Source organism: Barbus barbus (genome assembly GCF_936440315.1).
Source record: "Barbus barbus genome assembly, chromosome: 20".
NCBI classification, from domain to species: Eukaryota; Metazoa; Chordata; class Actinopteri; order Cypriniformes; family Cyprinidae; genus Barbus; species Barbus barbus.
The window spans coordinates 23673455-23699472 of record NC_136748.1 but is presented as its reverse complement, the minus strand read 5'-3'; the positions used below and the strand labels follow the sequence as shown (position 1 = coordinate 23699472).

The following is a 26018-nucleotide window of genomic DNA, read 5'->3' as shown; positions in this document are numbered from 1 at the left end:
GGAATCCGAGGGTTCAAAAAAATCTGAAGTATTGAGAAAATCGTCTTTAAAGTTGATGAGTTTTTAGCAATGCATATTACTAATCAAAATTTACGTTTTGATATATTTCCGGTTGGAAATGAATAAAATATCTTCATGGAACATTATCTTTACTTAATATCCTAATGATTTTTGGCATAAAAGAAAAATCGATAATTTTGACCCATATAATGTATTGTTGGCTATTGCTACAAATATACCTGTGCTATTCATTCATTTTTCACATTTTCTCCTTCATCTTCAAAATTATCCGACATTGTTGTTTTACCTTTTTTTTGTAAAGGCCGTTTGACTTTCTTTGCATATTCGCTTTGTTAACATTAGGTCAGTACTTCTGCCTATACGTCATACGTGACCTCTCCAATGTGACTACGTAATGCGTGAAGTCGAGCTAGTGCAAGGTTAAAAAGTATATACATTTTTTATTTTTTTTAGAAGATGACCAATCGTTTCACTAGATAAGACCCTTATTTCTCGGCTGAGATCGTTTAAAGCCTGTTGAAGCTGTATTGAAACTGCAATTTGGACCTTCAACCCTTTGATCCCCGTTGAAGTCAACTTTATAGAGAGAAATCCTGGAATGTTTTCATCAAAAACCCATTTCTTTTTGACTGAAGAAAGAAATACATTAACATCATGGATGACATAGGGGTGAATAAATTATCAGCAAATTTTTTTTCTGGAAGTAAACTAATCATTTAATGAGAGCAGGATGGAGATTTAACTCTAAAACTTAATGTCTTGCTTATTGACGTCCAAGCTAAAGTTTTGGCAGCAAAGATAAGGCTGGTCTTGATGATAAGACCAATTGATGCAACTTTGGGGAATGCTATGGATCTATCAATGTTTTTTATGGTTATTGTAGGTTGTGATGATAGCGAAAATGAAAGAGCACTCCTTGCTCTGTCATTACTTAACTCATGACTCACTGACCAGTCATTTAAAATGACATGAAAACGTTCACTGGGTGGCTTTTACGCAGTTTTATATTTGCTATAATGGTTGTAAGAAACCATTATTAGCACCTTGCATTCTGCAAAAGGAATGCATGATTAAAGGATTAGTTCACCCAAAACATGAAAAATTCTGTTTACTCACCCTCAACAAAAAGGAGAAATTTGGAAGAATTGTACAGATCGCTATGGAGCTTTCAAGTTCTAAAAGCATGCAAAATCTCATAAATCTGCAGAAGTATCATCAAAGAGTAATGTGAGCTATATTTCAGGTCCTCTAAAGTGATATGATAACTGTGTGAAAACCAGATCAGTCAGATTCATGAAGAAATAGACAGATTTTATGTACTAAACTAATAAACTAAAAGGAATTATTAAATAATGGTGTATGGACATTGTTACTTCATGAACCATCATGAATATGCTAAGAAAATCTATGGCATGACAACATTTTTCATCAGTAAGGATGCATTCAGTTGATCAAAAGTGAGAGTAAAGACATTTAAAAATGTTACAAAATATGTGTTTTAATTAAATGCAATTCTATTCAGTATCCAGAAAATATGTATGATAGTTTCCATAAAAATATTAAGCATTACAACTGTTTTCAACATTGCTATTAATAATATATGACCGCTGATAATTAAGTTTTTCATCACATGAATAAATTACATTTTTAAATGTAATAAAATAGAAAATAATAATTTTATTTTGTAATAATATTTCACAATATTACTGTTTATTTTTGAACAATGTACAATTCCAAAAGCTATCTTTTTTGTGTTCCACGACAGATTGAAAGTCAAGCAGAACAACTTGAGTGCGAGTAAACAATGACAGAAATTTAATTTTGTGGTCAAAAACACAACCTAACAGAATTGTGCTAGCACTTAGGATCCGTGTTGGGACTACTGCTTTTAACAAGACTAACACTGAACAGATGAAAGGATAATTGCAGCTAATGCTGTCATTTGAGCTGTAGAATTGAGCAATTTTAGAGATTGTTTGACTTGTCTGTTACAGATATAGCCCCATAAGTGCTTCATCATTAGGTCTTTTCACCGACAGAGCAGTGTGTCTGAATCTGTGTTGAATACAAGTCTGTCAGGGTGAGAAGTGTTGTTAAATGAGATAATCTGTGTGGTAGAAATCTTTACCATCTGATTATGGAAATCAGCGTCTTTTGTCAATTGTCTGCGCTTAAAGAGCCTCTTGGTAGAGCTTCAGGTGCCTGATACACAAGAGAACCTCAGCAGTTCAGTCCTCAAGATATCTGGCTGTCTGCTTGTCTCCCTCCACAATTAATAACAGTTTTAGGGGTTTCACTGCTTTTTCCCCCCCATGTCTGATGCTCATGCTTAAGGTTATGGGTATTTGAACAAGCAAATTCAATTTTGGTGCATAGCTCGTCCTTTACCATTTGCACTTAAGGGCCACTAATTACATCACAAATTGCTTAAATATTACAACATTGTGTGGGGCGTGAACCTAGCAATCACTTAGCAACGATCTAGCAACTGCACACACACACGTATGTTTATAATTTTATATTATTTTCTTTTGTTTTGTACAATTGTATATTTTAATAAATATATACATTATTTTTAATAAATGTTATATTTTACATTTTACACAATAATTTGAACTATTATTTTTTTAGTATGCTGCTCTTTCAATGGTAATGATTTAATCCTTCATGACTCCACCCAGAGATTTTAATTTTATTTTAATTTATTCTTCAAAAAATATTTGTTATATGGATATTAAACATATTTTTATATAAAATATATTTATATAATATATAACATTTTGCAATATTTGAATACATTTTAATATATTATTTCAAATTTTATGCCATTTTTAAGATTTTTGATTCATGGCTCCACCCACTTATTAATCTCATTTGCATTCTGATTCAGTGTTATAGAGGCATATTATTCAGTTTCTGTGACAGGAACCTTTCGCTGTAGTTAACAGGCAATAGGTCGAAATAGACTACACTGCTATATTAACTGCAGTCACATAAAAGGTCACTTTGTTTAAAATGTGATGGCATGTGTGAGTCTGTTCACTTCCTGCACAAGGTTGAGTAACTGATTTGATTCCAAGGCTTGGTCTCCTCACGCCTCGTGGCCGTATGCTGCACCCGTGGGGGACACCATATTGCTTGCGTATGATCTCGGCGTGCGCTGACTGTGTCAGAATAAACATGGTGCGTGAACGCCAAGAGAGACGGTTTGCTCAAGAATGTGCGAAATTTGTGGGACTACATCTCAGCGGGCTTGATCTGGCCACCCTTCGTCACTGGTAATCATGTACAGCATATACACTCAGAAGATGTTATAAATGCACACGCACGCTTTCATATACACACACACCCACACACACTCTGTCCTGGGTACTGTTCTGGCACAGACTGCGCTGTGGGAACAGAACTTGACTCAATTTATCATGTCATCAGCTTTTACTTTTGTATCTGCTTTACTCTGGATGGCTTCAGGCTCTGCAAAGGAATCCTCTTTAATTAGGATTACACAGGTCATTAGCAAACCCAAGTTTTTTATGTGAGCCTCATTATTGGGACCTGTTTTGGTGTTAAACTAAATTATTTATCGTGGTTGTGTCAGTGGCGTTGCTCAGTTTAGCTTCTTTTGGTGGACTTTTTTTTTATTTGGCAGCGCTGTCTAAAAATCCTACATCACTAAAGGGCATTTACAGAAAACTTATGCTGAAAATCCATTTATTTTCTGTTGCAAGGATGTAGAGGAAAAACGCAAGAGTTTGCAAACATTTTTAGGAGTGCAGACTAGAATAGAGATGAAAGTAAGAAATATTGAAAGTATAGTTATTTAGAAAAAAATATAAAGCATACATAGAGAGAGAAAGAAAGAAAAGATAAAGAATTTTATTTATTGTAAAAAAATTATTTAGAAGTTTTTAAATTAGAATAGTTTAATTGTATTTATTTTTTTTCATTTAGAATAATTTAATAATCTGTAACAACATTTTTATAGCTTTATAAAAAGTCTTTTTTAATTTATGGTTTATGGCCAAAATCATATTCTGATCATTTCTAGAGACTAGAATATTCTATTGTATATGTTGTAATATTGTATTATTTAATAATAATTATGATTTATATAAATAATGGGAATATAATAGTAACATTAATACCACTACTACTAATAATAATTTGAAGATGTATATTGTTTTAATTTTGTAATATTTAATTTTGAGTTTTACTTAAAGGGAAATTTCATCCTTACTATTTCTAGAGAATAGAGTATTGTCATGTGCATTTATTGTCATTTTGTATTACTTAATAATAATAATATGTATGTATTATTATTATTAGTTAAATCATTTATTTTTCTGCCAAATAATATAGTCCATTAGATGTATGGTTGGCTGTTTATGTTTGCTTTGCATTATATCAACTTTGATACATTATACATTGACACTGTTACAACCAAGCCATTGTAAAACAATATATATCAGCTATTTTACAATAGTTTGGATTTGACTGCGACATCCAATCAGAATTCAGAGTTGGGATCATCTTTTTCATAGCATTGTTTAAATTGTTTGTAATGGGTGAGGAAAGACGTTCGTGTTGATTGTTGGAGGTGTGATGTGTTCTTCTGATGTTCTTCATGAAGACACTTCAATGGTGGATGTTCATGCTCTACTCAGGCTTCAGAAAGTCTTAGAAAGACTGAAAGGAGAGAGTGAGAGTTGGATGGGGGTGATGTGTTGGACTCGTCTCAGTGAATAGAACCAACAACAGCCAAGCTTCCCCCTCCCCAAATGCCTTCATTATGAATGACCTTTCATGCCCTTCCTAATGCACTGAGAGCCTCTGAAGGTGAGTAGAGTCATCGGTCTCTTAATGCTCTGCAGCAGAACTCCACAATATAGACCTGATTTAAAAATGGCATTGTGTGCAGAATTCAGCCAATATGAACGGAGGTCATCGTGTCTCCACCAATCACAGAGCGAGCTTATCGCTTCTCTGCTCCTTCGTGTGATTTAAGCCGCAGAGCCTCAGAAGGATGACTACTCTGGGGCCGCAGCCATTAGCAGCTGATGACTGCTGGGATTTGGAGACCAAAGCAATGATGTCCTTTTGGACACCTTGATTTATCCATGTTTCAGAACAGTCGATGTCTGCATTTATATAGATCACCTTACCAACAGAGCATTAACACACTCGCTTTAGGAAGTCAGTACACTGTGCTGCTGAAGCGAATTGGTTTTCTTCAGAAATAGTGTTTTTGTCAAACAGAATCTCCTTGTTGTATTTTTACTAAGAATAGCAATTAACTTGATTTTCTAAAATAAATGTGAATGGTGCCAATGCAAAATCCCTAGAAATGGCTCAGGTCCCTCCTTAAATGTATTTTTTTCTTCTTCACCTGTTTGGTCCAATAGATAAAAACATTTCATGGTTTGGCCAGTGACTGCCAATGTAAATTATACACTCTTTTGTGTAAATAAATTAAAAAGTTAACTTGGGCATCAAAATGTTATAATGTACAGTATGAAAATGGATATTAATTTCAGATTTTCTAAAGATTAGATTTAACATCATTATTAAATGATAATTTTTTAAAGATTAAGAGTAATCTGAGCAGTTGATTACGGAAAAGGTACACATCCAATAAATTTTAGATTAAATATTAATTAGAATATTAGTTTTTTTTTTTTAAGTTAAAGCACTAAATTTACTACAAGTAAAAAAATAAAAAATAAATAAAACAGTACTAAAACTAAGTCCAAAAATAAAAATAAATGAAAAACAAATAGTTAAAAAAAGCGCATAACAAAATTAGTAAAATTATAGATTATTAAATACCCAAATAAAAGCTCATTTTAAATCTTAATAAAACCATTTTTAAAATCTCACACCTAAATATAAACAGTCATAATAAAAAAAAGAAAGAAACCGGTGTTTTTGTAGTTCTGCAGAGTGATAGTATAATGGGCTGTTGTCTCATGAAAATGGATCCAAAACTTGGCTTTTTGGGTTAAATATTTCCCCACAGTTCGTTCTTTCACATGTTTAAAGTTGTGAGCATAAAAGGGGGGACTCTGGACAGTCGGTTGAGGGAAGGGGGGTGCTTCATAATAGCAGGTCTTTCATTTTGCTCAGGAACTGATAGGATTAACTTTACTGCTTATAATGGAATATAGCATCTTCAGAGACCCGTGCTTCTTGGAGAGAATGAAAGATCTCTCTGCTAAGACTATCAAACAGTCTTTATATACTCCACCATTGCCTGTTGCCTAGGAGACCAGTGTAATCCAAGTGCTTTCCCCCCTTTTCCTTGGCTCTCCTTTCCCTTTTTCACCCCCTCTCTCTGATTGGAGTCTCTATTGGCTGGTGCCATTGAGCTGGCCTTCAGACGGACACAGCAGCTGTCAGGAGATGGAGATAAATCTGAGGCAAAGTGCTCTGAAACCTATTGATTTCTCCTGATTACGGAACATTTGGAAAGATAGACCAGTGCAGCCTCTTCTCCACGGAGCATATATGAATAATCTGATGCTCTCAGGATCACATATCACACCCTTTAAAGACGGATGTGGCCCTGTTGGAAGCTTTATTGTGTCTGAATGTACAGATAGTACTCAAATACATCAGTTGAGAACGTAGTCACTGCGTATAACTTTAAAACGTCAATACTCATCAATAGGTGTTTTTTTATTTCACTTTCTTAAAGCTGTCAGAATGTCATATTCTCAAGAGAAACTGACTTTAGTCAGTTCAACAGTAGTAGATTTTTTGCCCTGCGATTTATGATGCTATGGTAATTAGAATTGATCGTCTTTGTTTAATCTCACACTTTTACCTGTTCCCAAGAGACAAAAAGACCAGTACACCCACTTTTTTCAGATATTTTAGCTAAATATAGGTAATATTTGAAGGGGAAAAATGTAGCACACTATTTTTTTTTGTGGGTTTCATTTTTCTAAGACCCTACAGTAATAATAATATGAATATCATTAATAATACTAAAATTATCATTAATAATGATTAGTTTTTTTGCGGTTTAAATTCTTCTGTGTCCCTATAATAATATATATTTATTAATTTTTCTTTTTTCTTTACTAGTCACTATATTTTTGCCTTCCTTCGTTTTTTTTCCCCCATTGCTTCCATCCTGTTAATTTCTTTCAACTCCTCAATTTTTCTTTTCCATCAGAGCATCTACCGGACAGACTATTTAAGGATTGAATTTCATGGTGCAATTCATCTTTGTGGTTGGTCCAGGTATGGTTTTAAAACACGCTGATGGAAAGTTGACAGCTTAATTAAGTGGAGAATGCCAGTTTGTGCTAAGAATAAATGCATTCGCTGCTTTCAGAAGAAAATTGTATTTTTTGCTAGGACAGACCTTTCCCTCCGGAAAAATATTACATGGCACAATACAACACTCCACAGGCCTACTATTCAATTATTTACTGGAATAATTCTATATAATCTAAATTATAAATAGAAAAAATAAATTATAATTAGTAATTATTGTAAGAGTAGTGTTTGCAGTAGTTTTTGTTACTATTGATATTAATATTATTATTACAACAATTTATTCTTTCTTTATTTAACCACTAGATTTTTCATCGTTGCTGTTGTACCTCAGATTTTACTGGTCAAGCTGTAAATCATCGAGACATGAGTGCAAATGAATTGTGAGTCCAATAAATGTTCTGTTTATTTTGTTTGCTAAAACACTCCAAGGGTTTGAATTGTTTGACTTGCTCTGGTACAAATCTTTCCACTGAAGCCAAATACTGTGGGTAAAGAGCCGAGCGCTCGCTCTGGGGTTTGCTGCAATCAATAGAGTGTGTTATCGTTTCTTAGCCCTTTTCGGGGGAATCTAGTATTCAAGCTGAAAAAATCTCATGGCAGCTTTCTGTTAAAGATATTTTGGCCCCTTCAAAAAACGCTCAATTAACTCGAAGTGATTAACAGCGGTCAGTAGAGACGACTGATTTCAGGGGTGTTAATGAAAGCGAAACCTTCTGCAAAAGCAATGTCCGGTTTGTTAGTTTAGCGAAGTTTGAATACGTGACACACAGCCCAGACCAGTGTGTGTGTGTGTGTTACCTCAGGGCACACAGTATGACACACTGTCAGTTATCTGAAGGTCATGACTATTGATTCATTGAGAACACCCAGTCTGTCTAACAAAACGGCACATACTGTCCATCGCTTTGAAGTGTCTGAGTGAAAGGGAATGACTTTGACTTTACAAAAGCACTGTGATAGTCTACACTTTGTTCTGTCGCGGTAGTTTGCTGATTGTGTAAATCTCTGAGAGTACAAGGATAACTTGAGCTGAAAAATGGGGCTTAGTAACATGACACTGATTGTAGTCTATACTAATGAGCCCAAGTAATTTTCCCCTGATATCACTTTCAAAGTGACATTTTGCTCTTTCCTCGTTTTCAGCAGGATCTGTCAGGAGAGCTAATTTATATACTAGGAGCGTTCGCTCGCCGTGCTGTTTTTTAAAATGCTGAGTTTGTCTAAGTGGCCTGTAGCATATGTGCTAGCTGTAGTTTGCACTTCTTGGGTTTTTGATGCATTTTTTTTCTGCCCGTTTCACTTTAATGAACTGGAGAATGTGGAGGTCAAGGTAATGCAGGTGGTCAGGTTCTCATTTCTTCCCTTGTACTGGACCAAACAAACTCAGCCTTATCTTGTAGCCAGAGCAAACCATTAACTCAGAAATCCACTAAATTAACATATTTGCCTTATTTTGCCAAGTAAGATGTGTATTTGTATTTAAAATGATTTGTAGCTACAAAGTGATAGGAAATGTGAACACTCCTTCATTTTGGGTGTAAATGTGTTTGCTAGTTTATATATTTCATGTTTTATAAAATATTAATATAAATTATATTTTATGTGAAGTTTACAGTATTCACATTTCTGTCCATCATTTTAAATAAACAAAATTTCATTTTAGATAAACATCTCAAGATGGCCCATTTTCAAGAGGTAGAAAAAGTATTTGTATGCTCAGCTATCCATCATTGAATATTCACGATTTCATTCCTTCTTGATGATCAGATTTTTGGGATGTGAAGGAAATTAACATAACAAAGGGATGTATAGCTCAATAACTGATGATCATAGATACGATCCATACATTGAATAACAGGCAATTTATCTGAGCCTAAAGGTAAATGGAGTACACAAACACCAGTTTTTGCCACAAGACAGTGACAGCTGTACATATTTGACTGGTCCTGCTAGCCGCCCTGGTCTTTACTGATGTCTCTTGAGACATTTAGATGATTTTCTTTTTCTGTTCTGACTATATACTCCTCTTCCTCCTCCACAGAGTATTGGAAAGGGCTCCCTGTGGTGCATAGACCCAGAATACAGACAGAATCTCATCCAGGCACTGAAGAAGACGCCTTATCATCCGTATTCCCAGGTGTTCACCACGCCTCCCACCTCTCCTCAGGCATATCAAAGGTAGGCAAGTGGCCCACTGGACACATCGATCCTTAAACCTCGCCAAATGTCTCTCTCCCCCTCTGTGTTGCGCGCTTGTCCCTGTTGGTATCGGTTAGCAGCGGAACCCACGGGCGGCAGCCAGCTGAGCGGAGCTGTCAGAGCGAGACCCGGCGTTGGGTTCCGAGCGGCTCCCTCGCCACTCCATTTCATTTTGATCCGGCTAACAGGTTTGCGTGCTCCCAGCCACTCGACTGTACAAGACAAAATAATTGCTTTACTGTAAAACTCAAACTGGCATATCATCCTTAACAAAGGATATGGAACAAATGGGCGGCCAGCTTAGAGGCTAGAAAGGGAAAATGGAGATGGATGCTTTTAAAGAGATTGAATTAAAGCGGACAGCTCTAGTAAGAGAGATCGGCTGGGTTTCAGGTGTTGCTTAAGCATGGCAAGATGATTAAGGAATGAGGTGGAGAAGGGAGCCGCGCTCAGATGTTTTTGGATGGGTTTTGTGACAACGGCCTGCATTTCTCCCTTCAGCAGCACAATGCTGCCTCATCAAGGCAGAAATCTCACAGCTCGACAAACAAATGCTGAATAAGAACATAAAAAAAACATTACTTTTTTCTCCTACAATGCATGTGTACAGGAGGTGAAATTGCACTGTTGGCCAAACTGCACAGAATACTGAGTGAAAATCATCACTTACCTGATGAGAGGCTTTTTGAGAGGAATGATAATTGGTGTTATTCTATTCTAAGGTTTCTTATTATATCTGAAAGATTTTTCTAAACCTTTGCACCTGCTAAATCAGTCTTATTGAATAACCACCCTCAGGTGTCAGGTAAATGCTTTATATTGTTTGGATTATTATAGATTGCACAAATTAGAAGTATTTGGCTAGAAGTTAACTTTGAGTGAGCTGTTATCAATGAAAACATATATCTACACCCTTATATATATATATATATATATATATATATATATATAAGAAAAAATATATATATATGTGTGTGTGTGTGTGTGTGTGATTTATGTATTTATTTTAAATTTTTTTTGCTGTAAGGGTATATGCGGTTACATTGTCCTTCTCCATTTTTTTTATCAGATATATTTTTAATGTACTTCGAAATGGCAACATATATTTTCAGTAAGTTTTAGTAATAGTATTGTAAAATTTTGGGCCATTTTCAGTCAAAATATTTTTGCATTGTCCAAAGTACATAAAAAAAAATGGTATTTACCCAAAATATATTTTATATATTGGAAAGGTATATGTGCTCCTTTAAGTACAAGTTTAATCTAATATATTGTGGCATTTAAGGGTTTAAACAATATACAAACACACCTTGATTGAGTAAATATTTAAAATATATTGTGGGCAAAAAAAAAAATTGTGTATGGGTATATCAAGACATTTTTTAGCATTTTAAAGACCTTAGGGCTCAGAGCAGTCTTAAAACTTATGGAATAGTGGAATAGTGCAAATTGCATTCCACAGTCATTTTTTGGCTGTGTTAGTGCCGTTACCTGATTTGCATAATTCACACGCTAAAACAGCGCAGACAGCATGTGCAAATAAATGACGCTGTCAGTGGGCGCAGTTCATTCTTAGAGAATTGCCCTTCTGTATTGAGTGTTGCAGTCAGTTGTATTCCGCTGATAATGTTGTGTGGGAACAGCGCTGGGTTGGTTATAAGCACCAGGTGTTCAAAGACGCGGAGGCCCTGTGGGAAGAGGAGATCACAGAGGACGGTCCCTCTAGCCTACACCTCTTCAAAACAACAGCCTATAACAACCTCACAATACTATTTTCAAAGACACACTCTTAAAAATAAACTTTCCAATTTTTAAGGTCCACAAAGAAGTTATAAATCTCGATTTTTCCACGTGCTGCTCTAAAGGTCTCAGGAGAGTTTAACTTGTTCTGTTTTAACAGATGATACCGATTCACAGATCTGAACTTTATAATGGAACCTTAAGAACTTTTTTAATCTCCAAAGAACCTTGCAGCCTAAAAAATCTAAGAAATCTAATGCTGTGTTTACTTGGTGGAAATTGGGAGTGTAAAAACGAACACAAGAGATACTTCTTTCAGCTAATTGCTTTTTGAGCAAATCCGTTACTCTTATTGAACGAACTCTACCTTATCTAATTAATATTTATAAGTTGTTTATACTATGTTCCGCCCTCATATTTCAGATTGTTCTGATGGCCCTTGTGTAAGGTGTGTGTGTGTGTGTGTGTGTGAATAAGGTAGCAAAGATAGCACAGTACTGTTGGGCACACACAGACTCGGCATCCTTTCTCTCTCAGGCCAGATGGTGAATCTGCATGTAGCAGTGTGTAATAAAGTGTTCATCTGGCCACTGCGGCTCTCAGAAAGCAGAATGAAGCTTTTTATAGCATTCCTAAGGTTCACACGAATCAGCTGAGTCATAGACTGACACACTCCTCTTTCCTGCTCAATTTGTTTTTAACACACCATTCTTTCATCTTTGCTGTTTTTGTACTCACAGCAATAGCGTGGAGATTATTAGATCCTGAGAGTGGTAAGCTGAGGGCTTCAGCTCTTTTTCAGGTTGTTGGTCAGGTAGACAGATGGGATGAATGCATAGTCTGTTCTGGTGATGTCATCATCAATCCCTGTGGATAGGTATGTGTCCTTATTCACTGTGGAGGGAGGAGGTGATTTCATTTTTTAGGGCATCTTTTTCGAAATAGAATAGTTTGATCCATTTTGTAGATACACGAGGTTCAAACCCCAAAGCTTAATTTTAAGATCTAATTTTAAGGGGCACCTATTATGCAAAATTCACTTATACATGTTTTTTGAACATAAACATCCACCCTTGTACACAACCACCATATAATGATAAAAAATAATAATAATCCCCATAAATCATAAGCAGTGTCTCAGAACAAGCTTATGTGTGTTTTTAACAAACTTGACATTTTAAGAGCAATAAGACATGAAAGAGAACTTAGATTAGTACTCACGTGTCGTGCGACAGCCGCTTTCTGTGTGCATGCTTTGGGGTGTGCGCTCAGAAAACCGGACATCAGAAGTTTAAGTTAATATGGTTTAAAACGCATGATTTCAGCGCGATAGACATCATAATCAAAACCAGAGTATCTGAAGTACATTTTGTGAAGGCACAGCCCTATTCTGGAAAAGGGAACGGGGAACAACAGCTCATTTACATTTAAAGAGACATGCACGAAAACGTACTGTTTCTGCTTCCACTCAAAATAGGCATTTTCAAAATGATATAATAAATTATCTGTGGGGTATTTTGAGCTGAAACTTCACATTCTCTGGACACCTGAGACTTATATTACATATTGGAAAAAGTGGCATAATAGGTGCGCCTTAATCAAATTTCATTTAAATTGAGGCAGCAAAAAAGTATTTTTTTGAAGAAAGAATAAGAATATTTTTATTCAGCAAGGACACATTATACATTAACATAACATTTTACATCATTACAAAAGATTTCTATTCCAAATGAATGCTGTTCTTTTCTACATTTTTCTAACAAAGAATTAGAAACATTTTTAACACTGATAATAATTAGAAATGTTTCTTGAGCATCAAATCAGCATATTAGAATGATTTCTGAAGGATCAACACTGGAGTAATGACTGCTGAAAATACAGCTTTGCCATCAAAGGAATAAATTACATTTTAAATGATATTAATACTGAAAACAGTTACTTAAAATTGTAGTAATATTTCACAATATTACTATTTTTACTGTATTTTTGTTTAAATACTGTAAATGCTGCCTTGGAGAGCAAAAAATAAAATAATAAATCTTACTGACACCAAAATTTAACTGTAGTGTACAGTAACTGGTTATAAGTTTTGTGTGAAAGTTCTGAAAAGTTTAAAAAGCCTCAAAGTTTGAAGGTTTTTAGACCTTGTGAATATATATTTCATCATATTTAATAAATGAACTTTTTGTGGATATAGGATGAAAAAAAAACACTTTCCTAAAATGCATTACATTACACTAAATTCCTCTTCCTTTCATTCCGAATTTGCTAAATTCTATAAATAATTTTGTGATTGAGGACTGCTTGTATGCCCTCAAAGTACTGTAATTTTGACTAAAGTAATCAATGTAAATTCAAACATAATAGTCTTACAGAACAGTAGCAAAAACATCTTTTGTTGCTGTCATGACCAATCAAAATCAGTCTAATATGGAAGAGATTCCATGTTTGTATTGTTTGTCATGTTGTTGTGTACACTGTGTAAAGGTCACTGAGAGGACGGTAATCCTGTGGTTTTGGTGCAAGAAACCTTGACCAATATTAAATGGCCGCGTGTGGGCTCAGGTAGATGAACATTCCTTAACATGCTCAGAGAGTTTGAGAGATATGAGAAGAACGAGAGTGCAGGAGGAACAGCTGGGCCTCAGAGTTCACCAACAAGCGTTTGCCCTTGCGAGGTTATTAGCGTGATGGTCGCCATAGCAACAGGAACGCCTCCATGGTAACACATAGGCGAGACAGGTGCAGTTGCATCACAGGGCTATTTGTTGCCTGGCAAAAGGACAGGCCATTAGCGCTCGAGAAATACACTAGCGCCCTGGAAACACGCAACTCTCCATAGCAACCGCAGATGGCTTGGAGCCTATTTTAGGGTTTTCTGTACCTGCTTTTGTCCGTCTTCATAAAAATTCGGGGATGCGTGAATTATCAGAGATGACAACTGGAGGTCCAGTTACTTTAGGAGATTAATTTTAAATGAAGCCCTGACAGAAAAAGAAGGAGGGGAGGAAAAAAATGCTGAATGCATCGAGAGTGACATAGTTCTCATTTTTAATAGTTGTCATTTCAGCCCGTGGGTAAAAACGCATTACTAAGAAAACAAATTCAATGTACAAGCTGATGAAAAGCCCCAGTCGGGTATTGTCTTGTTTAGCTCCTTTCTCTCCCAGACTTCTAGGTTTATTTGTGTGCCTCAGCCCCCACCTTTCCTGCTTTCAAGTCTTCTCAGTAACACTAAATGACAAGATCGCCCACTTTTCCACGCTTTCTCTACTGGGCCAGTGCTGTGAATGATGGGGCTTCCATATCTGGCAGAAACCCTTGGATCTTCTCCGCCTATAAAGTTCAGAGATATATTAGCTTTTCAGCAGCCCAGACTGATGAACCCTCCAATGGAACATGTCACATGTCTCTTTGATTAACGTAGGCATGAGAAGAACATCCTTCGCAAAGAGAAGGTTTGGGGGCGGTTGAGGTATTTTGAGTGTCTAGTGCTTAAGTTCATTTAGCATACACAAACATCTTATTGTGGAAGATTGTGGCTTTTTTGGGTGGCGGTAAGCAGTCATTGGAAGCGAGTCTGTGGACATTTATTGTCTTTGAGGTATTTTTGTTCTTTTGGAGGTTTGTCAACTGCCTGCCTTTTTCCTGTTAAAAGTCCATGGAAAATATTTAGTCTGGTTCCACAAGCTGTTTTTTTCTGTGCTCCAAAACCACTTCCCTCCAGCTCTGATTTAGTTGTTTGTACAGATGAATCTCAAATTACAAATATGCTTTCTTTGAGTTTACCATCTACACACTTAAAAATAAAGGCTCCAAGGGCGGTTTTGTAGCAATGCAATGCCAGAACCTTTCGGGTTCCCTGAAGAACCTTTCAGTGGGCAGTTCTTAAAAGAGCCATTTTTTTTTATTAGTGTGAAGAATAAAGAACATTTTAATAGTCTAAAGAACCTTTTTCCACTATAAAGAACCTTTTGTAGAATTGACAAGTTCCACACTCTTAAAACTCAACCTCTCAGTGGTCTGTGCTTAAAAGAATCAGTGTGAAGAACATTTAAAAAATGTTTTAAGAACCTTCTTTTCACTGTACACAACATTTTGTGGAATGGTAAGGTTCTATGGATGTTAAAGGTTCTTCACTGACTTTGCTCTACCACACCTGCATGTTTTCAGGTTTAGGAATTCGCCCGGGTTTAGGAAGTCTGCGAGATTCTGCTCCGAAATTCCTTCCACTAATTGTGTGTGGCATTCACAACCCTCTGGCCCTGAGAAAGCCTCCATTGTGAGCCGTGAGCCCGGGCGAGAGCAGTTCAGATTTCACATGAACAAAAGTTAAAAACCTCAAGACGAGAAGTAACCTACAGGGTAGAACCCGTGCTGGCACCAATTAGACTTTAGATTAGTTAAAGAGGATTGCGATTGTAGGGGTAAAAGGAAAATGTAATGGGCGATAGGATTTGAAATGAGATTATAGAATCAAGCGAAAGGAGGTAAGCTTTGTTTAAAAATGAATAACCCAGGCCTGCTCCTGATGGAGATGGAGAAAGCGGCTGTTCCTTGAAAGGTGTGAGTGTTTGCATTAACAGAGCAAACAGATAGAGCGCGGCAGATTAAAAATAGATGGGGTATATACCCAGCAAGACTTCAGCCGGTGGCACGTGTGTTTTACATTCAAACATACAGCAAGGGCAAAAGAGCGCCCTTCCCCATTGATGTTAACATTTTTGAAAATGCTCTGACGGTCATAGCCGCACCACCAGAGCTCTGAAGATGCAGGTTTTGGCTCTCAAAGCTGGCATTAACATTTGATTAAAAAGCATTTCAGCTGAAGGAGCGAGCCACGTTCCCACAGAGCAGGTTCAAAGAGGTTCCGCTGGAGCCGGTCGGGGTCGTTTCCGCTTAGATAACCGGGATATGCATATGCAGGCCGAGGTAACGGCTCTGTTCTGTCCCAGGCCCTGTACCCTGATGTATCCCCTCCCCCTCCACCCCTCAAGTGCTGTTATACAACAGGTTTTAAATAGATTTTTAAAGGTTTTGAAGAAAATGAGGCTTGCCCATGCAAAACTTACTGGCACAATGCTAGGACACGGCTCAACAATAAGGCTGGCCCAGAGTGTACGAGCATTTCCCTTTTTTTTTTTTTATCTAGTTGATGGAAAATTCGTTTTGGTCATTGCTTTGTCTGACATTTTTGATTATATACGTGCATTTTATGCATATAAAATATATATAATAAATTTATATTTTATATGCATATATAAAATATAAATTTTGTTTTTTATTCTTAATTGTAAATTATTTTGTTTTATTCATTATTTTGTTTAGACAATATATGTATATATATATATATATATATATATATATATATATATATATATATATATATATATATATATATATAAAAATATTTATGCGTCTGTAAAAAAATAGGCCTTTGTAAAGGTAAATAACAATATGCAGATGTAAGTATGGAAAAGCTGATAGAACACTGAAAATATTGCTTCAGTATAAATTGTTTCCACCACCAAAAATCTCAGTGAGGATCTTTTGTGGGGATATTTTGTATGGAATATTGTCTGCTGATATGGAAAGTTCACTGTATATCGTAGTAATAAATATCATTTATTACAGCGATGACATTGTTTTCTTTTTACGTTAAACACATTAAATATTACGTATGTGTTTGTAATATAATGTGTATTTCAATTGCAGGTTTAGGTTTTAAATTTCATACAAGGTGGTATTAAAAAGTCTTAAATTTAGCTTGTTCATGTCTGTAGAAACCCTGATGACACCCATATCTCTTAAGTAAACAGACAGGTTTTTAAGCATAGTTAATATATTACATTATTAGGTTACTTTAACCATCGCCCACTAGATCAATTAACATAATCTGTAAAGGTGAGAATTAAGATATTTCATGATATAGTTAATGCATTTGGGAATGTTTCAAATAAAAAGGGGAAAAAAAATTAAAACACATGACAGCTCCCCCCCCCCAACTCGTGCCCCCTCAAAAATAATGAGTGCATGACGCCCCTGTATATACATAAATACATACATAAAATAATTTTGAAATATAATACAGAATAAATTAAATATAACTAGGGGTGTGCCGAATATTCGGCCGACGAAAATTAAAAAAAAGACTTTTATCATCGAAACAATACAGCCAAAATTTTGTGATGACGCAAACAGAAACTGTGACCTGCACGTGCTTGTCCGAAGCAACATGTCTGCGTTGTGGAAGTATTTCAGTATATCTGAGAAAGAACCACGGACAGCGATTTGCAAAACATGTAATGCCGAAATTTCAAGAGGGGTTGCATCTGCAAAGACTTTCTCCACGTCGGGTTTAATTTATCACCTGAAATCCAAACATTCCGGTCGCTACACTGAATATGGATGCGGAGAACCCGCATGGAGACGGAGACGGAAGGAGATCAGAGCACAGAAAAAAAGACTCGTCTCTCTGCACCAGATGAGGGGCATGCACCCTCGTTGTCTGATATGTTCAGTGAAATCCTGCAAGAAAGTGCCTCATATAATAGGTAGGCTATTCTGTTCTTAGGCTACTATATATGTGACTATAAGATTGTAGCCATATTTCTGCTAGATATTTTTTTAATTTGATAAAAATTTGTATTTATGCACAGGCCCTATTTAAATACACTCTCTCAAATCTTTCTCAAATGTCAGGCAGATGACAAGCTCAACCGCTCAACAGCTAGATGGTTATCTGTCTGAAGTCCCCATCCCAGAAGTGATAACCCTCTTGCCTACTGGAGAAATAATCACGGCCGCTTTCCTGACCTAGCAAAGATGGCACGCAAGTACTTGGCACTGCCAGCGAGAGACTGCTCAGTGCAGCAGCTCAGGTTCTCGATGAGAAGAGGAACAGACTTCACTGTGATAAAGCAGAGAAGCTACTCTTCATCAAGAAAAACCTGCCACTTTACCTCAAGAAGTAGAATGGGCTTGTCTAGTGTTTAAATATTTATTATCCACTTTGCACATATGCAATTCTTGGTGCATTTGTTGTTGTTAAAGTTCTACAGTTAACATATGGGCTATGGCAATCTTTGTTTTGATACACTATTATGTTGAAGGCCTACAGAGAAAATATTGTTGTATCTTTAAGCAGTTGCACTTGTTCTGAATGCACTTTCTTGTAGTAGTCCTACAGAGAAACATTTAAAATGCACTTGACCTTAATGCACTTTGTATTATGAGAGAACATTTAATTTTACAACCTTTCAGCAGGCCAGCAGGCCTGTACATTATTATTTAAAGTGCACATGAGTGGGGTCAAGTTAAACATTTTAGTTTGAATTTGATTTTATACTGTGCATTGTTGTAATGTGCTAAATAAATATTTGCATAATTTGTAATTGATTTATTCTTTGAAACTTTAATATTAATTTATGCAATTGCAATGCCTTGATTTTAGTAAAGTTAGTACACAGTCATAGCCATAAATGCAATGGTACTAATAATTGGCATAATTTCTTTCGGTGTTTCGGTTTTCGGCCTTGGTTTCCTCTTTGTCGGTTTTCGGTTTCTGCCAAGATTTTTAATTTCGGTGCATCCCTAAATATAACAATTAAAAATATCAACAAAATAAAATTGTACATTTATTTTATTTAAAATAATTTCATATATATATATATATATATATATATATATATATATATATATATATATATATACATTTATTTTAAATAAAATAATTATATATATGTACATTACATATACAATTATAGGATTATATATATGCTTTTAATTAGAGATAAAAAATTTGATATAAATAAATTTTTTAAATACATGTATAATTTTTTTGTGAGCCAGTGATGTGGTGGAAAGGAAGTAGAAACCTGAACTACTGGCCTGATTGGGCAAGTAGAAAAAAATAATTATGGTTGAGACCTGTAGGGTGTTTGCCATGGCGTTGCTAAGGTGATCTTACTGGTTGCTAGGTGGTTTCTCATTGTCCCAAGGCCAAAGAGTACACCCTAAGTCTCTGATTTTCCCTCCTTTAATTTAGATGATCGTCTGCCAAGCAACTAGCTGTATGATTTGCAGTATCATTCGTTGCCTGTAGCACAAACGGTTTTGCACTTAAGTTGAATAGGAGCTTTTTTCAAATCACTAACGTTGACTGTGAGCAACAGTAATAGTTCCTTTAGTCAAGAACAAGACCTGCTATTGATACAAGGCCACATCAGGCCTCATGGGCTCAAATTTCATCAGCAGCTGTTTGATTGTTCCCTCCTTTGAATGTGTTAAATTATACTGGCGAAACCATGGGCCAAATAATTGCAGCGGCAGATCTCATTTCTTTTTATTATGTTCAGAGAGTGGAGGGCACATAATAACATATAAATAACGTAATATCATAAAAGCTTTCCTGCTTTTTTGGTTCGGTTCTTACAGCTGATTAAAAAAAGGACCTGAGTCGTCTATCATGAGGCATGCTGTGTCCATGGCAACACATACCGTAGCTGTAACCCGATACAAAGCATATGTGCATTAGGAGAATAAGCACTGCTCTTGACTGCTAAAGAGATGCAAGGAGAAGCAGAAAGAGGGAGAGATGGCACGGTGAACCCAACACCACGGGGATCTTGCTCTTTCTTACTGTTCTTCAGCCAGCAGTCTTTCTTTTCCTGTGAATACCTACGCCTAACTGTTTATATCAACAAAAGAGTTTGCTCTTATTTATTTGTAGCTTAGTGTGTTTGTAAGTGAATTCAGATCTGTTTCATCTGTGTTTTTATTTCATTAGAATACTTTGGTACTGCACACTTTTTCTTCTTAAAAGTTAGGATAAATATTTGTTATAAATTTCTGATGTAGTTTTTTTTTATGTAGTTTTTTGATGTATATCAATTTTGATGTATAATTTTTATCTAATTTAGCTAAAATATATATATATATATATATATATATATATATATATATATATATATATATATATATATATATAAATAAAAAATTTGACATGGTCTGCGCTGCTTCATACAGCGCGAGCTGCAGAGCCGCGGCACATTGTAGTAGGAGTCAGATTTCACTGATCACGTGAAGAGAGCTGCTTTCAGTGCGAGCGCTTCGTGGGTAGAGCCTGGTTTACTGGTATACTCGCTGCGTCAGCACCTGGTTTATACTCGCCGCGTCAGCACGAGCATGAAGGTGCACGCAGCGGACTGAGCGCAACGGAGGATTTGGTTTTCAAACTAAAGTAAACGACCGCTTCTTAAACCACAGAAGGTGAACATGTTGGTATTCTTGTAGAAAAAAACATGCAAGTCCTGTCAGCGACAGCCAGTTTAGTTTTACTTTTCTTTTTGTTTTGAGAAGCTTGTTATCTTTGCTATTTACCTCACGTTACGCTATGGAGACTTTCCTTAATTTTTGAAAAATATTATTATTTATTGGATCCTCAGTGTTTGCTAAACATTCTGTAATTTATTAGTCGGTATATAAGACAGCATTTGATGTGTCCTATGCCATGCATTTTGCTAATAAACATTATGTAAGACAGTTTGTCATTGCAGCCTACTGTTTTCTTGAAGTTGTGCTTTTTAATTAAGAATAACAATGAATCCATCTTTTGTTTTAGTCTTAAAAAGTGAAAGGTGTATAGATATAAGCAAAACAGACCGTTATCTTTTCTTGTAAAACGTGACACCAAAATCGCGAATTTGAAAGTGAAAGTAAAAGTGCACGAAAAAAGGAATTCCTGTTCACAAAATTTAAATCACAAATAATACTGATTAAAAAGAACGGGTTGAATGCTGAACACTTTCGTTACCATATAACTATAATCTATGATAAAAGTTCATCAGCATGCCTTGATTAATCAAATGTTGTATCAAACATGATTTATGTGCTCGTGCGACCAACTGAGAAAGTTAGTCGCAAAGGTGCGACCAGAGGGAAGAATGAGTCTAGAGCCCTGTGTGTATATATATATAAATGGATTATGCCACAATGATCAAATCTTGTCAGATGTCAGATTTTTTTAAAATAATTTGATTTAGAATAAGTATTCTATAATAATATATACTATATATTTATATAATACATATTTTATGTAATAATGAGTATAAATAGTGAGCAGTTTGCATACAATATTAATTAATAATCAATTATAGAAATAATCAATTATCAAATATAGATATATAAAATATTTTAAATATTAAAATTGTTTTAAAAATACTATAAACATTATCTTTTTTTGTATCTTTATATAAAATGTATGTAATATAATTGTTATATATATATATATATATAATGTAGGGATGCACGATATTGGAATTCTGCCGATATTCGATATGCCGATATTTTTCAACTCATTTTGGCCGATATCGATGCCGATACCGATATATTTCCTTTTGTTTGGAAACAACACCAAGTCTCTCCTGTGCAGAAATTATAAGCAAAATATTATTAATTTTGGTTAGTTTTTAACAAGAACTTATTTATTAGAATTAAATAAAAAATAATAAAGGTTTTTTAACAGTACATTGAAGCTTTGAAAATAAATATAAATCAACTATATCAATCGCTGCATTTTTTCCCCCGGAAAGATGCAGTGTTAACCCTAATATTTTATTTTAAGATTTAACATTTGTAGATGGTCTAAAACAAGAGTTGTAAAAATTCTGAAAATCTTTTAGAGCTCATGATTTGTTTAAAAAATAAAACGTTACACATTAATGAATAAATCAGTATATATAAAATTATTTAATTTACAAGTGTCATGTTTGTGATTTTTTTTTTCATGTAAGCTATAGCCTCTGACTATTAAATCAAAACATACTTATTTTATTACATCAATTACTGCTTTATTTAATCAGAAACACAGTCTAAATGTTATTTGTGTAGGCTATTTTACTTTTAATTTAATTAGAAGTAGGCCAACTGCGCCCCTACTATTAAAACTACTTACCGAACGGGCATTAGGACCTGGGGGAGGCTGTCACTGCTGCCCCTGCTTGTGCTATAACTGTTTACTCTATCCCACACCGAACGCGTCATTCTGTACATGCCTTCACACATTAAATGCAGCGATCCAAAACAGTCAATCTATTCATCATTCAGACAAAACTTTGCTTCAAGAATGAGCCACATTGCTGACGTGATCTAATCACTAGCACACCCTGAGCACATGCGAGTTAACCCCTTCCCCTTATCGGCAAGACATATCGGCATAATTTTGCATGTCAGGCCGATGCCGATATTTACATTTAAAGTGATTATCGGCCGATTTCGATATCAGTCCGATAATATCGTGCATCCCTAATATAATGTGTGTGTGTTTGTGTATATAGATATATAGATAATATTAATTTCTGCCTTTAGTACTCAGTTTGCAAGTCTTCAACGCAAATATTTAATCAGCAATTAAATTCACAGTGGTCTTTAAGTTATACTGTACAAGTTTCAGATTTTTGTGGAGTGAATATTTTTATACTGTTCTGATTTGAGTCTCATTTATTGTGGTTATTAGGAGCAAAAGGAAATGTATTTGTATTTAGTTTTAGTTTGCTTGTTTTAAGGTACGCTGTGTTTTTTTATTCATTTGTGGGGATAAGTGGATCAGAACTGGTGGATCCTTAGATTAGTAATGACTGCGTGCTGTACTCAGGTGTAAGGTTAGTGAAAAAATCTCAAAGTTGAAAGTTAGAGATGTTTCAGTTGCTAGGCGACTAGTATGCTAATGAAGATGTTCGTCTCAAGCTGCGTCTGAGCTGTGCGAGATATGTTTTAATCACTCTCAACAGGAAAAAAGAGGGAAAAAAATCAAACATTCTGATGGAACACTGTAATTAATGGATCCGTAAAGAAAGAGAGGTTCCATTACTTCTCACACTAAATTATCCTCAATTGTCAGGGCAGATACCTGAAGTCTGACAGCCCTGCGGAGATTAGCAAATGTGAAGTGGCAGTGCTGTGTGTATTCGCTTTGGCACACGGCCTCTCGACGCTCGGAGATACCATGCACCGTAGAGCGCTCCTTCAACGCAAGAGGTCCAGAGCCAAAACAACCCTGTCAACCTGCAGTATTGGGCTTTTAAATACACCATGTAGACAAATGTGCTCAAAGCCCTGTGCCACCTCTGTTTGTTCTAATTCTCAATTAGTTAATATACTCTAAGAAGATTAAGAAGGGGGAGATGACAGAGCCAGTGTCTGCACATACTGAATCTACAGGGAGGCAGAAAGTGGATAGAGGGCTAAATTGAAGATTAGACTGCTCCTGATTAGATTTGTGAAGCTCACAGTGAGCGCTGAGTGAGACAGTGAGATGGAGGAGGAATCGTACGCAAGCAGATAATTGATAGAAACTGAGCAGCTAATCCAAAAAAAAAAAAAAAAAAAAATCGTAACCTTTGAAGCAAAACATTCAGATCAGAAGGAACTGTAAGAAAACAGAGACGTGGATAAACCATTTCTAAACTCTATGGGAACTGCTAAATGTGAAACCATGTTCCAGTACTTCACAAATCCCAAACAAAAAGGTCAGGACATTCATATGTGCTGTCACAAATCATCAGTGTTTGGGAATGCAAACAGTATGGAGCATGAAAAATCATGACTAAGGGAGGAAGATTGCATTGGAGGAGATGAAAAAGATAAAGAGAAAATTCGTGACTGAATTTGGGAACTTTGATCATATTTGAAGCACTCATATTCTTCACAAATGTTCTCAAGTAGTACATTTGATCAACATTTATTACTTTGCAGTTTACATACTGTTGCAACACTTACAGTAGTTTATCTTTTCTATGTTTATCATTTATATTTTTTATTATTTTTATATTTATTACACGTGTATGTTTATATATGATTTAAATAAATGTAATTGTTATTTATATAAATGTATATATACTGTATGCATACATACACATATATGTATATTTATATTTATATACTTATTAATAATCAAAAAATAATAATAATAAATATAAACATGTAATTATGCAATATTATTTAGTAATACAATTAGTTTCTATACTGATTATATAAGGTAATATCACTATTTTCTTTATATGTATGCTTAACATTTTTTATTAATACAATAATGGTTATATTTATTATAAAATAAGTACTAAATATATCATATATTATTTGATTTATTACACTAATATGTCAAATAATATACTGAACCGCAGGCATCTGAGTATGATGTTTTGTTACGGTGATCTGTTGTTCCTTACATTCTTCTCAGATACCTTTTGAGTTTGTACACACATCCTGCTTCACACCATCATTTCTTTTCATGAAGGACCTGTTGACCTCCTTCTCCAAAGGATGCCCATGATCACCAAGAAAAATCAATAGCTTTTATATGTGAGCAATCCTGAAGTCTGATTCTTGCAGCCAGCAGAGTAACTAGCTTTCTTCCTGTTCATCACAGGCATATTCAAATGTCTATTTTCAGGCATTTTATAAAACTAGCAATATAAATAAAAAATTAACATCCAATTTTCCTGGCTGAGTGACAGCTCAGAGTGCTGACATGGTTTTCCTGATCGCTCGGTTCATTTGTGCCAAAAAAAGGTCTCACTGTCAGTCGGGGGGGTGTAATTCAGCTGAAAAGTTCCTGCTGTTTAGCTGCATACTGAAGTCTGCAGCACCATCACCTGAGCTGGCCTGATCTCACCTGATCTCACCACCAGAAAGTAATGATTAAAGCTACAAGGGCTCAATTTGAAAGAGGATGTAATGACTATGTTGCTGCATAGTCACGTCTCAATATTGCATAAGCCTCCATGTTTTGTTTACTTGGTCAGAAGCTGTTTTCTGGTTCCTGGGGCAGAAGTACTGTAGTTCCCATACAGAAACCTGCCATTGTACCCAAAGTTTACTACTTGGCTGTTAAAGGTTTACTAGTTTTAGCCTTTTTTTTCTTTATTTAATTTATTACACTTTTGATTAGCTATAATACTTGAAGGAACAGTTTACCCCAAAATGAAAATTTGTTGAAAATGTATTCACCGTCAGGCCATCTTAGATGAGTTTGTTTCTTCATCGGATCAGATTTGGAGAAATTTGCCGTCAGAGTGAGAGTCCAAACAGCTGATAAAAACATCACAATAATCCACAACTCCAGTCCATCAATTAATGTATTTTGAAGTGAAAGTCTATGTGTTTGTATGAAACAAATCCATCATTAAGACGTTTTTAAAGTCGAATGTTTCGTCTGAATCAGGAGTGAAATATGCACAGATATAAATATAAAGGTGGATTTAGATGTGAAAGGACAACAGAGGCTTTATCGCTTAAGGAAACTTATGGATTTAGGCCTGATGGACTGGAGTTGTGTTGATTACTTGTGGATTATTGTGATGTTTTTTCAGCTGTTTGAACTCTCATTCTGACGGCACCCATTCACTCCATTGGTGAGCAAGTGATGTTATGCTACATTTTTTTTAAAACAGCCATGCATAATCAGACAGACTCTAGCTGCATCAGTTAATGTTGTTAATGTAAAACTGTGATAACATGATCTCATAACTTGATAAATTGAACTGCGATCCTGTATTAATTTATGATTTTACAGTATCAACATAAAAATTGGCAGAAGCTACAGTCACCATGGTAATCTGTCTCACTCTCGCTTTCTGTCTTTTGGCACTGTTTATCTCTTAAAATATCTTTCATGCCGTTTTCGCTGTCTGTTTTTCAGAATTGGAGTCCATCTGTCAGTTGTACATCATCTGTTTGTGTCACTTTCTCATCATTCTCTCCACTGTGTTTTCTTT

At 35.4% G+C, this 26018-nt stretch overlaps 1 protein-coding gene across 8 annotated transcripts in view; it reads left to right on the top strand.

Moving 5' to 3' along the window:
• LOC306886526 (forkhead box protein N3-like) overlaps nucleotides 1–26018 on the top strand; it is a 107273-nt gene that overhangs the window by 47072 nt on the left and 34183 nt on the right. For all 8 annotated transcript variants that reach the window (XM_079443706.1, XM_079443707.1, XM_079443702.1 and 5 more), the window contains one exon: nucleotides 9347–9483. In XM_079443706.1, the coding sequence (XP_079299832.1) occupies nucleotides 9347–9483 (137 nt within the window). The remainder of the gene's footprint in view (nucleotides 1–9346; nucleotides 9484–26018) is intronic.